Here is a 16,097-nt window from a genome sequence, read left to right as displayed (position 1 = left end):
AAATGAGTCGAGCAGTTTGTCAAGGATCTTTGGTTCAGGCCTATGTAAGGTTCGACTCGGCTCGACTTGTTTATTATAAAAGTCAAGTTGAAGCTTTTTAAAACGTCTGTTTAGATAAAAAAAAAAGTCAAGCCCAAACTATAAAAAAAACTTGTTAAACTTGATAAGCCGGTCTGTTTAACTAACAATAATAATAATAATAATAACTTTATTTTATCAAATCTTATCTTATTCAGATTTTATTCCATCTAGATTTTATTTTATCTAGATTTTATTCCATCTAGATTTTATTTCGTCCAGATTTTATTTCATCCCATCTTATTTTTATCTTATCTAGATTTTATTTTATTTTATTTATGAGCTTGAACTTAACATAGATCGGTAAGCTTTGGGGTTGAGGACTTAATCCATACATTTTTTTAATATTATGCTCTTTTTATTTTCTTTTGATATACTTTATGCTTTAAGGACTTGAATTCAATATAATTTTGTTTATCAATTATTTTTGGATTTGTACATTACTTGTACGAAATTTTATAAGTTTATTTTTTTAGTTAGTATTTCACTAGGTTTTAAAATAATTAATTAATCAAAGACGTCTTTAAGCAAGTTTTTAAATAGACTCGGGCCAAGCCAGACTTTTATGTAAGCCGAGTCGAACCTTAAAAAAAAAAAAAAGGCTATGACAGGTAATGAGTAAAACTCAAGCCTTACATATTCAACTCAAGCCTTATATATTCAACTCCCTAGTAAAGTTTGGCTTGACTCATTTCCATTCCTATGTATTATATAGTTTATTTACTAATATCTAGAATTTGCTTTAATTACTTGTGTTGAATTGAATTTGAAATCAAAACTAATTAGACGGGGAAAAAACATAGCATTTAATCAAATGATGACTTTTCTCTCAAACAATCCAATCCAATGCACTGTTGATAGTTCCATAGTGAATGAAACACAGTCCTGTGGTCAGCAGATGAAAATATACTTACCAGTCATTTCATTTTTTTCCCCACATTTAACGAAGTCCTGAGCATAACAGATGAAAATAAACTACAAGTCTTATCGGCTATTGTCTCAACCCGTGATCCAGTCATGAATTTAAAGTAAGGACGCGTAATTACTCTGTTTTTTGTCAATATGAAATTAATCTTGAAATTCTATCAATCAATAATCCAGACAAAGGTTGGATCCAGCATCTACATGATAATGAGGGCAATGAATTTAAATGCTGAGTAGCATCTGTCTGCCTCCAAAGTTGACCAGCGACCATCCTATGAGTTTCTTCCAGGATTCAATGCAAATGATAGTCACAATTCAATCTCGTTTTATTTCAAGCTCATCATTGATTCCCTTCCGAAGATCAAATATGTAGAGTGGAGGTGCAATGGCGTCACAGGAAGATGAGCACAAGTGTTCTCCTCTGTGATTTTTTACCAAATACCAACTGTGATTTTTAAATTCTGAACAAATTCTTTTTGCTGCCAAGATAATGCACCTCAAACTGGCAAGTTGGCAGCCTAAAATGTAGGGACCAGTAAATATACAACAGTAATGCACAATGCTCAGGAAGATGGAACGTGGAAATATACCACTTGGTAGAAACTGCAAAGAGACTTGGTGAAGCTTCAGTAAAGCCTCTCTCTTCAATCACTATAAAGAAAAGGGGGGGGGGGGGGAGAAGAAGTAATTATATAGGTCATGATCAAATGATTAATATAAAACAAATCAACAGTGTTCTTGAGATTGATATCATACTCATTCAATTGGTCTTGGACATGCTGGAGAGTGAACCTCTATGACTGCACTCGTCACTGAAGCCGCATCCTGACCGGAGTGCAAATCAGAGAAACTGGTTCTGACTGAACAATAAACATTAGATCCAGGGGTAGCAGATATCTCAGGAGTTCCTGTCCTGAAATTCATTACAGTACCACCATTGATCTCATCTGATCCAACTCCAGATGTACCTGACTACAGCATTGGACTAACAATTAGATAAACAAGTCATTCAATGAAGATAAACGTATTTATTGAACCATCAGTAGCAAAATTTAGATTTTACATCTTGTGAGAAGACCAATGCGTGATTTTACAAAAAAAAGGTTTTTCATAAAGTCTAATGGTGTCAATTAATCAATTCATAACTGACCCCGCTTTATGTATTGAGAGTTTGTTGTTATTATTTTTCAAGGGATAAGATGATCATATAATATTACAAATTTAAAATCTATAAACAAACTAGAATGAAAAGCAAATGAAACTAAAGGAATATAAAGAATCCATACATTAGAAAGACCTTTGATCTGAACAATGATGATTGTTATATCATCTGTTCTGTTCTCAAGTTCCAACCATAGTTTATACGACTTCTCTGCAATAGCTGCACATGCATCATGAGGATCCATATAGCTTGCTGCCTACACCATAAAATAAATCACAGATTTTTCAAAAAGGGGAATCTTATCAAAGTTACAAGCTTATCTATGGTGCTGCAAGTTTGATCAGCAGCAAGCACCAAAATTTGAAGTTTCTCTACTGAACAACTAACTTACTATTACAAGGATTGTGTAAACACTTGGGATGCAAAAGAACTATTCCAATTAGCATTTTTTTACCATGAACCGTATAAAGTTCACATAATTATGACAGTTAATATATATAGTAAGTGGAAAAACCTAACTAAAGCATGTGAAGTGAGCTTAAGCGATACACCACACTCCTATATGATCAACTAGTGGGCCAGTAATTTTTCTTATGCTTTCTATTTCAATTATATTTGTGTAGACATGTGGAAAATGAAGGAATTAAAATATAATATTATAATAGCACTTCATTAGATAAGCCACAAACACAACTTCCACACAAACTAACATAAATTTGTTCAGATTTTCAAGTCAGTCTTTAATTGCAACTTGTATACCTATAACAGATAACATCATTATTTCCATCAACAGAAGTGGATGATAGATTCTGTATTCATTACAACTTAAGTTAAATTAAATCATTCAATCAGTTAGTTAAACCAGTGAAAACATTATCACACAATAAAAGAGCAAGGAGAAAAAAAACTAAGAAAGAAAACAGGTAGCAAGTCATACCATATCAACAACAGTTTGGCTTGTCAGGAATTCAAATATGCCATCACTTGCCACAACAAAGAAAAGATGATTAGGTGTAAGCTGAACCGCTTTCACCTCCGGAATAGCAATGACACCAACAGTCTCCGCCAAACTATCCCCTATACTCCTTGTAAATGCAGTTCCAGGATACATCCCATTAGGAACCCACAATCTAGGAGGATCACCACCCCAACTCTCTTCATCACCCCAATGCTGGATATCTGGATCCTTTAGCCCTTCCACTTGATCAACACTCAACACCCTTGCCCCACAAAGTTTCACTCTCTGATATTCATCTCTCCGAAATGGCGTCTGGTCAGAGGACAAGTCCTGGGCAACAATGTGATTGCCATCCTTAACGGCCAGCACCGCTCTTGAATCACCAACATTAGCAACATAAAGAGTGTCACCAATAACAAGCACCGTAATCGCGGTGGTGCCACTCATAGAATCATCAATCTCACTAGTACTACGCAATTCTTGATTCGTTGCCACGAATGCAGAATTGTAAGCCTGAGCAGGGTCCTCCAACAATGCAGGGTCATTTGACAACTTCTCTACCAACCTATCCTTAACGAAATTGGAACACTGGCTACCAAATTGGCCATGCCCATCATAGACACCAAAGAAATGGACATTGGGGTTACTTTGGAGTTGTGTAGTAATGCAGAAACTATCTTGGTTTTCTTTATCAGGTGAGTCAGGGTAGTACCCCCGCTGAGTGAGAAAAGTGTATTCCAAAATGAAGTTGTGGGAAGGAACAGGAACATGCTTCAATGACCGCTGAGCGAGCACGTTCTTCCTGTGGCCATTAATGAAGTCAAGTTCTCGGTAATCCCTAGAACCATCATCTGATGAAGAACTGTCACCACAGCAACACTTGCCATGGACACAACCCATCTTGGAAACAACAACGACAACAACAACAACAGAAAGCACTCACTGAAGCAGTTCAAAGAGTAATAATGTTTAGGTAAGAACTACAGTGTTAGATGCTTCCGGAACTCCTCCACAACGTGGGAAACAGATTTTGAGGATAGTTCGTTCACAAAACCTAGAGACATAGTCAGGATTTTGAGCAGGGAATTGTCTTGTGCGATTGGTGTGGAGAAAAGAAGTCTAAAGGGAGAAGTCCAGCAAGAAGGTTTAATTTTAGCATTTTAGACGCAGAAAAATGTGTGATGGGGTTATCGAAAAGGAGAAAAAGAATCGTGCTTTTCGTTGGGTGCAGAGAAGGGGGGAGCATCGGATGCAAAAGGAAGAGTCCAAAGACAAGTTTACAAAAAGAGATTGAGAGGGACAGAGAGGAATTGAATTGAGATTCTATTCTTCTACTCTATGGGTATGGCTGCGTTTGCTTCAGTGCCCCCACCCTCCATGAAACTTTGCACAATCAATTTTTAATTAATTATCAAAGACCAGAAAGGGACAACGCTCATTTTTCTTAACATATTAAATAATACCCTGCAGCAGTTATGAGTTTTCATTGTAAAATTTATATCAAGAGATATAGGTCTAAGAAGGTAAAAAAAGATTTTTTTTTCCAGAAAAAGGATTATACGGAAAAAAAATTATACACTGACATTTACTGCGTTTAAAAAATTTCATCTAATCGTAACTCATCATAAAAAGAATGAATGAGAGATATAATAAAAAGGTAAGAAAAGTAAAAATTAAAAAATCTCAATAATTATAATAATAATATATTTGTTTGAATCGTTTTCATAATATTTTGGGCTGAATTTAATACGGAACATGAATTTGCTCAAATTAAAAAAGTAAATTATAATGAAAATACAAATTGCAATAGTAGTTTATACACTAATCTAATAATAAATTATTAATTAGCATTTAGATGTGTGAAATTTAGGAGATTTATTTTTTTATGCATTGAGCGCGTGATGGACCCTGGATATAATGGGTTAGTTTCTGGGTGGATTTTTGGAGGGTTCTTAATTTTCACACTGATGAACTTGGACCAATCCAAAAAAGTTTTTGACTTGGCCCTTATAATTTATAAACAAAAGAACATTGACTAGAAAATTAACCAAACCATTGCATATCCAATGAAGTGTTTGTTTTGTTGAGAAAAAATAGAAAGGATTTTGTTTTTTAAATGGATCTCACATTTTTTTTCCTCTAGATCTTAATTTAAATCTTTTTTTCTTAATTTTCTTTAATTCTTTTTTCTTCCACACAATTAAACTTGTCCTAAAATTGGAAGTGAAGTATACAATCTCAAATTTGACTGTTTTACAAATTAACATCACAAGCTTTAAAATATTCTCAATTAATTCTAAAAATTACACATGAGTACTTTACTAACAATTCACTCGTCTAGTCATGATTAAAGGTTTATAGAGTAATGTGTTGTAATTTTTTTTTTCAGAGGTCACATGTATTTTCATGGGAAACAATCCTTCTTGGATTATTCTGACATTTCCTTTGTATGATATGGGTATTGTCTATTAAATTATTGGCCAAAATTTTTATTTTATATATTTTTCATCTTTAAAAAATAAATAACTGAAATTCAAACATAATTATATATAATACATAACAAAAAAGACAAATAATATTAAAATTAAAATTTAGAATATTTCATTTATATTATAAATAAATAAAATTTTAACATATTTAGTATAATACATAATAATAAGTTAATGTATAAGATTATGAACATAATCATATAATACGTTAAATGAATATAAAATTATTAAAATGTTTAATATTGAATTAATATTTTATATCATTAATAAATTTTTGGTTATTTATTTAATGTATGATATATACTATCCATTAATTAGTATTAATATAAATACATATCAATTTAAATACAAAATTATTAATTATATACAATATAATTGATAGGATCGAGTTTAAATATTATGTTAACAATATAATATTTTTTATATTGTCACACAATCATAAATTATCATATATAATAAAATTAATGACCTTTATAATAGTTACTTTAAAATTATATAAAAATTAAACTCATAATTATATTAATACATAAGTAATTTAAAAAAATGAATCAAATAAAATCAGACCCAAAAATTATAATTGTTAAAAGAGTTTTTTTTTGTTTTTTTATTTATTTTTAATATATATTTTTTAACATGGTCAATCAACTGTTGTAAAAAGAATATTATCAATCAATTAAAAATCACTATAACTATAAATTTTAAAACAATTATTATAAAATTCAATAATTATATCATACATAACAATCTATGCAACAAAAAAAATACATAATTCCTGTTTGAATAATAATGTAAAAGAATAATGGTAGATTATAGAATGCAGCATTTAAATTATATACCGTCAATTCATTGAATTGTATTTGTGCTTTCAGGCTTTCATTGAGTAACTTCAAACTTGTATATTATACCAAACAGGTATACTTATGAAACTTTTTCGTAGGATCTCCTAGTTTATAAAAGGGGAACCATGAATTTGGAGCATATTATTGTGGTTTCTGTACTTGTCTCCTACTTTTATTATCTACTTGCCTTCTATATGGCATGCAATTATGGCGACATGCACTTTAAGTTTCATAACGCTCAGGAAATGCCACCACCATCACACCAACCTTTGTTACGTGCTAGATCTTAAATCTACACAATGCATACGTAGCTCTGTTAACTTCTTCAAATTCCTCAGAATATAATAAAATGTCTTTATTTATGTATGTAATGAGGAACATTTTCTAAAAATACAGACACCCACCCGGCTTCTATAATATTATTTGTTTGAGATTTTATTGAACCTTGCTGATCTTATGCTTGTGCACTTGTATAATGACAAAAGCCATAAAAAAAATTAAAAAAAAAAGTGATACGATATGACAACGCAACTTTATCACGTATAATTCTGGTAATGCCACATGCACCTATGCTCTTTTTGATTGCTGAGATCCCAGAACATAGCGTAGCAGAGCAAATAGAAATGATAAATATACACACTTATATTAGTTAATAAAAAAATGTAGCAAAAAAAGTGTGATTTTGTTCTTTAATACTCTACAAACAAAACATAAAAGACAAGAGAGGTAGACGGAAAAAGGGGAGGGAAGGAAAGAAAAGAAAAAAAAGGTTGAATATAAGCTGAAACAAGAGCACTTTTACACCCACTACACATCTCCAAAAATCTTAGGCGTGACAAGCCTAAGTGGGGTGCATTATCATGATCATCCCAGTATCCCAACCCTTTTTTGATTATATTCCAAAGATGAATGAATCCCTCCTCCATCTCCATCCTCCTCTACTTACCACCCACTTCTATCAGTCAATCCCACATTCATCATCTTTCACAACCAATCGCATTCTGTCACGTCACCACCCCCTACAATTTTCAACTAACTCTAACTTCCTACCTATTATATCTTTCTTTTTCACCGCCGCCGCCACCGTCGCTCTGCTTTATTTTAATTTCTCCGGCTTTAAACACTTTTCCGGCGAGAAGTGAACGTTTGAAACACAACGGTACCCGCGTTAGGGAATTGGTCCATTGCCCAACTCCTACATTTGAAGCCGAGAGGCTCCACCGCGCTTGCCATCTCCGTCCACATGACGTCGTTGCTGCTGAAGCCATTGCACGTGGTCGATATGGACATAGTCCCAGGACGGAAAATCTGAACCACCTTCATCAATACGTGTCCTATGTTGCCGTTGTCGACGGAGCCCACACACTCGAAGCTCGCGTAGCTGAAACCGTCCTCTGGAGTCACGTGGATGGTGGAGTACCAGTCCCCGTCCATGCCATTCATCGAATACCCACATGGGTCGAACGCAAAGTCGCATATAAGTGCGTCCGGGTTTATTTCGTTTATTCCGGTGAGCTCCGTCATCTCCTTCCCGGCAGAGTCTCCGGATTTCTCGTCGTCCGGTCGCCGGAAAAACTTGCGGGCCAGGATGGGGTCCAGCTCGGTCATGCAGATCTCCATGGTGAATAATAACTCATTGTCATGATCATAAGGCATGGGAGAGTGGGTGTGTGTGTGTGTGTTGTCATTGGCAGTGAAAACGTGCCATGAGTGAGAGGAGGATTTGGAGGGCATGATGGAGGCTTTTCTGAAGCAGAGGCTTGAAGGTATTGTGTCTTGCAAGTAGGTGACTTCGTCCTTGAAGCTGGTGTGAGGGAAAGGTTGTGCTTTGGGGAAGATGAAGCTTCCTCTGGTGTAGCGGCAAGAGGAGAGGGTGAGGCCTAAGTGGTGATCAGCGTAGTGGATCAAGGGAAGAATGGATTTCAGAAGTTGGGTTGTGCCACAAGTTTTGATGATGATCTTTGTTGGGTAAACAAAGAGGCTTGATTCTGATAACACGTAGGCATCAAAGTATGAGTTTCCAACTGCTGAAACCACAGTGCATTGGACAGCTTCAAGGACTTGTTCTATTGAGTCGAACTCAAGCTTCCTTAGACCAAGTGGGAACATGGCTGGATCATCACCAAAGAAATGAAGCTCCAATCTTTTCTCAAACCCTTCAAAACCAGAGACAGCCATTTGGAATTTTGGAATTTTGGATGTGTGTGTGTGTGTGTGTGTTAGGACTAGCTAAGAGGAAGGGGATGTAACAGGGGAAAGAAAAGATACTATATGATAAGGAAGTAGTTTGAGAGAGGGAGGTTGAGGTTGAGGTTAAGGTGAGAGAAAGGATTGGGGGGTCAATGGGATTTATAGGTGTGTGCGAATCAGAATGAGAGTGTGTAGGATGTAGTAGTGACTAGTGAGGGTGTTTGGAAGAAAGCATGCGGATGATGGAACCAAGAATCATGATTGTAGGCATAATGAAGTGAATAGGATGATGATGTGCTACAATTTGTTAAGTTTTTTTAGTGCAATCTTCTCTTCCATCCGGGAAAGCAACAGGCAACGGAATTTAAGCCCACGCTTACCATTTTTTTGCTCCTTTGTCACTCACTATTACTATTCTATCTCTCTATTCTCCACTAACCTCTCTCACTGTTCTAGATTTCTAGTTCTCCCTCTAGCTAGTTACCAATAGTACTTAGTAACAGTGCCTTTTCTGTCTTTTCTTTCTCCCAAATAGATTTAGGATTCAATTAAAATTATTTAAAGATGCTCAATCATCACTTCAAACAGTTCTCCAACTTACTTGCTCATGATATGTTAGTCTAACATTATTACCAATTAACTGTCTTTTTAGTGGTTTAAGAAAAAAGTTAACGTTTTAAAGATCGATTTTTTTTGTACATTTTGGGCTTTCGGGTGTGTAAAGTTAGTTCTCTTTCTTGTTATTAAGAATTTTATCTAGGGAGGAAATTTAATTAAATTTGAAGGTTAGGGTGGGGGGGGGAGCTGTTTTGACGATAATAATTGGTTGAAGTGATGCAGGGAAATGTCAGGCCAAGCATAACTGCATTGAAACCACATGATAAAATTCTTTTCAAAATGACAAAGCAAATTTAGTAAGTGTTCTAGATCGTGGTCATTCAAAGGAATTTGGATTCATGAGTCAAAATTCAGCATTCAAACATAACTATTTGAATGATAGTTCCAATAAAATTGAAACATAATCATAAACTAGAGCTAGATGTTGTATTGTTGTTCTGCAGGACAATAATTATTGGCTCTGTTGAGGTAATAGATCATTCTAATTAGAGCTACATTACTAGCAGAAGAGGTTAAAAACACAGCAAAACTCTGTTAAATTGCAACCAAAAAGTGAAATTGGAAATAAAAGTACCAATCACTTGGGGAGTTTGTTTGATATGAGCACACCCTAGCTAGTACCGATAAATATAATGGCTACTGCATAATGGAAAGGTGAAAACATCTCAGATGATGGAGACAACATTGTCTATTCCCAGGAGAGCAGGCGTCAATTAACAAAAAACTTGACGTGCCCAAAATGTCATCCATATTTGGGGTTAGAATTATAATTATTATTATTATTATGCAGAAGATAAAAAAAAAAAAAAAAGGAAAGGAGAGAAAAAAGAAGAAGAAAAAAAAACAAAAGGAATCAGGCGTGGCATGCAAATAATGAGAATATCCTTGAATGAGGGAGGCCCGTACGTGAAATGAAAAGGCACTCACATCATTTTTATTCTTCATGCAATTTCATGTAGCTAAGTGGCATTATCATTATTTTATCTATTTTATCAACTTGTTTTTTGTATTTATCAAGCATGCATGCAACCATATCAGCATCGAAATTTAAAAAAAGGATTCTCTGTATCCTCCAAGTGATCGATTTCAAAAAGCGTGAGATATAGAAAACAATTGATGTTCTTTAATTTTTTTTTAAAATATTCTGGTGACTTATGAATTATGATAATATACCATGGGATACATCTGATTCTAACAGTTTTATTTTTAATTCTTATTGTTTTCTGTTGGACATAGCTTACAAACGCTGTTCAGTTTGCAATTTTTTTTTCTTTTTCTGACCAACCCTATTCAATTATAATAACTCTCTTCCAAAAAACCGGGCCTTAAGTTGATTTGGATCATAATGTTTAACTAGTTTGATTAGGGAGGAACAGTAATTGCGAAGTAAAAGGGAGTAATTAGTACTTTTATGGTCTTTTAGAGGAAGTTTTGCTAGCCGGTCTCAGCCTATACCTAAAACTATCTTCCTCATCATGTAAGTGGTCTCCTTAACTTCCAATTTAAGAGTATTGTCAAGATTATAGTATCAATTATTCAGCATAATCACTATCACAGAAGCCTCCCCTCAATTAGTGTAAAGATAAGTACGTAGCAAGAGTTAATTATTTTAAAAAGAAAAGAAAATATACATAAAGCTTGTACACTGGAACCAAATGGTAGGAGGGGAATGAATAAACAAAACTTGACGGTAAAAAGGAGTAGAGAAAGGTTGGGGGAAGGCAAGGCAATGATGAAAATTTGTGAGTTCAGAATCAAAATTCAGTTTTGAGAGGTAGAAATGATGCAGAATGTATGGCCACATGAATAAAATTTATGGGTGTGGCTGGCAGCCTCCATTATGACCACAATCCACCTCTTGGTAATGCACGCGCACCACCAAACTCAAACACTAGTATCTCCTAAGCCCACACTTTCACACACTGTCACTCTCACACGCAAGGTAGCCAACCCCAACATACCAACACTCACTAACACAAGTCACACACGCTTTACAATTTTGCATATACAGTCACTCCCTCGCAACATCCCCGCATCACAATAGAAAAGAAAAGAAAATGGTCAACCAAGTTGCCGAATCATATCTTTCTTTAAAACTCTCAAACAAACAACCCACCTTTTTACATAAAAAAGTTTCATGCCGAATATCTTAGACCTCAGAATTAATTGTTGGCGAGGAGGACTTTGGTAATTTAAAGAGACATAGAAAAGGATATGTCAAAAACAAAAAAGAGTTAAAAGTTGGAGAGTTGAAACTCGAAACAAAACCTCCTTAATCCAAAAATTTGACCCCACTAAAAATAGTCACACCTTTTCTAAAGCTCAGCAAGCTTGAATGCCACGTCCTCCTCCACATCACCCCATCCTACAACTAATTCTCAATTCTCATTCCTTAGCCCAAATCATCCTAATAATACAAACCCCAAACCCATGATTGGTCCCACTAATTGCCCCCCGACAAGCACCATGGATGGTCCCATAGGACTACACATCATCTAGTGTGTGTCCAACTTCATGGAACACCGGGGCCCATCTTTGTTTCAAGTGTTAATTAGATTTGGGAGACATGTGGTCCCCACCATGCCCTAAGCTGCGAGACAGTGGCATTAGTTGGCAAGGCGCAAGCGGGCTTAAGCCGCCATAGTTGCTAGCACGCGTAGATTTTGGCACACATGCGGCGAATTGGCACACAAACGGGTTCGTATATAGTACTAGTATATGTCTATATGGGTTTGGGAATTATTTTTTGAGTGTGCAAAAGCATAACTAATGAGCATCACAGAAGTGCTACTGTATCATGCGCACAAATATTGGCAAAAATGCTTGCCAGGGTGCCCACCATGCTGCAACCCAAAATTCGGAAAGGGTTCCCTTATCATGTTTTTAATATGAGTTAGTGCCAGAGACTTAAGAAGCCATGAAAGTTGTATTCATGTTTATCTTTGTATCTAGGCACATTCTTCTCAAGCTTTCGAGGAGTCAAGATCATTGGATAGATAGAGTTTCATTAGTGTGGGTCTGTCTGATAGGTCTTATTCCTTTCCATTGACTTTTCCCAATTGTTGTATAAAAGAAAAGAAAAACATCATGTGTGTGTAGTGCAGGATAAACAGGACTTTAATCCCGTGCACTTAGTGGTACAACCAATTGGACGAAAACGAACAAATTGAATTTTCTATGCCCAAAACATTCCCGATAGACATTAGATATTGCTTCCTCTTTATTTTTTTATTCTTTTCATTATGTCCCAGGTGTCAGTTGTGACTTGTGACAATTGTGATCAAAGTAGGCTTTTGATGATTGTATGAACATGCTTAAGGAAATTTTTGGGAAAATCAGCCATGCAAATATAAAATAAAGAGGCCTCATCCGAAGCAGAGTTGGATTGGCTTGTTTTTTTTTTAATAATTTATTAAAGAAGTATGAACTTAATTAGAGGAGACAATATAATGGTCCATATTGTATTGAAAAAGGACATTTATAAATTTAAAAAAAGGGTAACAGTAGTAAATACTAGTAACCGATCAAAAATTAAAAAAAGAAAGTAAATACTAGTAATCTAGAACTACAAAAGATGGCTCCCACAAGAATCATTCCTCATAGGTGTGCTTAAGATTTTTTTTAAGCAAACAAGACATTCTCTGAACTTTTAAGTGGCCGATCTCTTAGGAAGTCCCACGATAACGATAACAAAAATAGAGAGAGAGACCATGGTCCCTTACCACAAGCCAAGGTGACCAAATTATTGTAGTTCTTTTGTAAGGAATAATAATGTGATACCTCGAGCCCTGCCAATGCCAGGGCTAAATCTATCTCGAAATATGAACATAACCATACAAATAGAGAGAGAGAGAGAGAGAGAGAGAGAGATACACCATATGATAAATCCCCCCCTCCCACACACGCCACATCATTCCTCTCGTGCTTTAACCTAACCAAACCTCTCTTATTTTGAATACAAATGCATGTTTTTATCTTCTTTTTTTTTCTTGCAAAATTCGAATCTCTCTTGATTGCTTCACCCCAAGCATCATTCTGCTGCGTGACCCTCACTGCCTTCCCTGTACGCTTCTCTCTCTCTCTCTCCTCCTTGTCCTGTTGTCTGCTCTGTCCTTCATATTGGTTTACTTTCCCGTACAATACAAGTATGCTATACAGAGGAGTCATACCCAATCATGGCCTCTTTCACCTCACTGCACACTCAAATTCATGTGCTAGATATGTTTAGATTTCCCAAGTTTTCTTCCATAAAAATAATTCTGCAATTTAAGGAAAATCTTACTCCACTTTTGATTACAGAAGTAATTACAATTAACAAAATCCACTAAGCAATATTTGAGGTGGCAGCAGCAAGAGGATATAGTGGCCATATGAGGGGTTGACGTGGCGCTTACATGGGACATGACATGACATCACATGTTACCATGACAAAACCACACGGCCTTGCAGATGGGAGACTTTGTATGTGAAGTGGGTGGAGACCGGAGAAGCTTCGAATGTTGTCATGCTTGTGTCTTTGGTTTGACCTTTGTGATTGGAGTTGTAACCGTTTAAGTACAGAGAGAGGCAGAGGAAGCATTTTTTTGGAGTTGCTATAGAGACAAGGAAGTGTGTGGCCCTCGTGCTGAAAGGATACAAATCTTGCACAGCCATTTCATGGTGTCTACGATATTGGAATGGAGGTCATGGATGTAACTATTTCAATTTTCAAGTGGTTGGTAGGAGTAGGACCTTGCCACTACCACTTCACAAGGTTGATCTTCATGCTTTTACTATAAAGGAGAGAGTTTATATTGCAACTTTGTTGTTTAGTGGCTACATTGTGCTGTGTTTGTATTCTCCTGAGTTCTGAGTTCTGATCATGATTTGAACTTGCTGCAACTTGATCAGGGTATTTATTTTTTATTTACCACAATGATAATCAATCAATGCAGACTTAATCACATTTAAGGTTTCTCATTCCTTATCAAAAGTGTATTGTGTATGGTCATTTTTCACAAACTCTTTATTATCAATTGAGGTACACTTATTAGGTGAGATTTAGGAAATTTGATAAATCTATCTTATTTAATGCAATTCATAAAAATATGGAGGAAAAATGTTTTTTTATTGAAAAAAAAACTTATATACAATTGTTTAAGTGTTTTTGATGTTTTTTTTTCCACCATGACATTTTGAATTATTTAACGACTTTATTAGTGACTAGTTTTTACCAAAAAAATTAATTGATTATTTTTAATAAAATATCTTATATCAATCATATTTTTTTATTCTTAAAACTCAAACAACATAAGACATTAGGGGAATCAAGAAATCAGTCCTCCCATACTAACAACTTATTAGTTTTTGGTGTTATTTTCTAACTGCACTGAAATTTTAATGTAAAAAGTTATTAGGAGAATTATGAAAATAAAACTTCAACTCAACAAGAGAACAATATTCAAAGCACAATTGCATCTAAATTTTTCTTAAAAGTATAATAAAAAATAAAAAAAATATTTTATTAAATTCAAATTTTAAAATGGTTCTAATCTTTCTTAAATTTATTCACACACGCATATATAATTTTATTTATAAAATTAATATTATATTCGTGCTTGTATAATTTTATATTTATGAAGTACAATAGATATATTTTCATGATTTTATTTTCAAAATTATATCTTATTCTTTTGATGCATTCTAAAGTCTTATACTTGTATATATGCTTGTCGTGTTTTTGTTATGTTTCTCTATCATCCACACATACTCTTACATTTTATGTCATTAAAGCATAGGACTTTAGATCGTCTTTTAACCTAACAAAAGTCATTACCACAAAATTACAATTTACCTTGAATATCCAATAATAAATTTTAGATAGAAAATAATATTTTATTCTTCAAAGTTTAAGATGTGGTTCAATAAAGGTGATAAAATAGGTCAAACTAGTCGGCAAGGGCGGTCACAAGCTTAAATGAGGGGGGAACAATAATAAAAAAACAAAATACATGTATATCATGAAAAATATTGATAAGTCCATGTTTCAAAACATTAATTACAATAATATTTTATCAAATCAAAACATAGAACGACTTTTTTGCATATTACAAAAGTCATCTATAATTGAATCTATATTAAATTTTTTAGTAATTTCTTTAATATATACTAGCAAACAATGCATCAATAATTCATCTTCCATTTTCTGACAGTCTAATGATATTTTGAGAAATAAAAACTCTTCTGATTATAAGAAAAATAAATTTTAATAGTTATAAATTATCAAAGCTCAAGAAAAATAATAACTGACTATACAATAACTAGAAGCTTTTAAGCAATTATTGCTATAGTATGAAGATTTCATGTTTGAAGCAAAATAGGTTATAAAGAACAATGCAATTCGATTACTCAATTTGACCTATGAAATCACGCAAAGCTTTTGTGTTAATTAGTTGCATTGTAGCGTTTAGAGTAATTGTTTGAACAACAACTAAAAAAAAATAATTGTTTGATCAATTTCAATAAACGTCAAGAGAGAAAAAAAAAGAGAGTTCGATATTAGGTTTGATAAAAAGTCTTCTAATACACTATTTATTATTAATTAAATTTCTTAAAAACTGATTTTGAGCTATAAACATAATGAGGGATCTTGTGTATGTATGTTGGAACTGAGCTTGATTATCCTGTATTGAGATTCTAGGAATAAAACTTCTCGATGCATGAATTCTATAAGATTTTTTATTTTTGCACTTAATGTTTGAATTTAATTATCTTGATAGAGCCATATTAGAGTAAATCTCCTCTTTCAGCGGCGAGCCGAGAAAGCGCAATAGACACACAATCACCCATGGACGGGAAGG

The 16,097-nt window shown here is 34.2% G+C and overlaps 2 protein-coding genes across 2 annotated transcripts; both read right to left on the bottom strand.

Moving 5' to 3' along the window:
- Positions 1-978: 978 nt before the first annotated feature.
- LOC114392107 (probable protein phosphatase 2C 35) lies at positions 979-4,528 on the bottom strand. The gene is made up of 4 exons (XM_028353142.1): positions 3,102-4,528; positions 2,289-2,420; positions 1,759-1,974; positions 979-1,653 (listed from the first exon to the last, which is right to left on the bottom strand). The coding sequence occupies exons 1-3, from the start codon at positions 4,020-4,022 to the stop codon at positions 1,759-1,761; spliced, it is 1,269 nt and encodes a 422-aa protein (XP_028208943.1). The 5' UTR covers positions 4,023-4,528; the 3' UTR covers positions 979-1,653.
- Positions 4,529-7,200: 2,672 nt separating this feature from the next.
- On the bottom strand, positions 7,201-8,807 carry LOC114393040 (S-adenosylmethionine decarboxylase proenzyme 4-like). The gene has a single exon (XM_028354296.1). It carries the CDS (start codon positions 8,626-8,628, stop codon positions 7,567-7,569), a length of 1,062 nt encoding a protein of 353 aa, XP_028210097.1. The 5' UTR covers positions 8,629-8,807; the 3' UTR covers positions 7,201-7,566.
- Positions 8,808-16,097: the final 7,290 nt, after the last annotated feature.

This window comes from Glycine soja, chromosome 17 (assembly GCF_004193775.1).
Source record: "Glycine soja cultivar W05 chromosome 17, ASM419377v2, whole genome shotgun sequence".
NCBI classification, from domain to species: Eukaryota; Viridiplantae; Streptophyta; class Magnoliopsida; order Fabales; family Fabaceae; genus Glycine; species Glycine soja.
The sequence above is the reverse complement of the archived record's forward strand: the minus strand, read 5'-3'. Positions and strand labels throughout refer to the sequence as shown.

Bases quoted from the DNA above. Each gene is read 5' to 3' on its own strand.
- LOC114392107 (XM_028353142.1), bottom strand. From the start codon at position 4,022: ATGGGTTGTGTCCATGGCAAGTGTTGCTGTGGTGACAGTTCTTCATCA. The intron at 2,421-3,101 runs GTATGACTTGCT...TTTATGGTGTAG, and splicing joins GCCAAACTGTTGTTGATATG to GCAGCAAGCTATATGGATCC. The intron at 1,975-2,288 runs GTATGGATTCTT...CCAATGCTGTAG, and splicing joins AGATCAAAGGTCTTTCTAAT to TCAGGTACATCTGGAGTTGG.
- LOC114393040 (XM_028354296.1), bottom strand. From the start codon at position 8,628: ATGGCTGTCTCTGGTTTTGAAGGGTTTGAGAAAAGATTGGAGCTTCAT.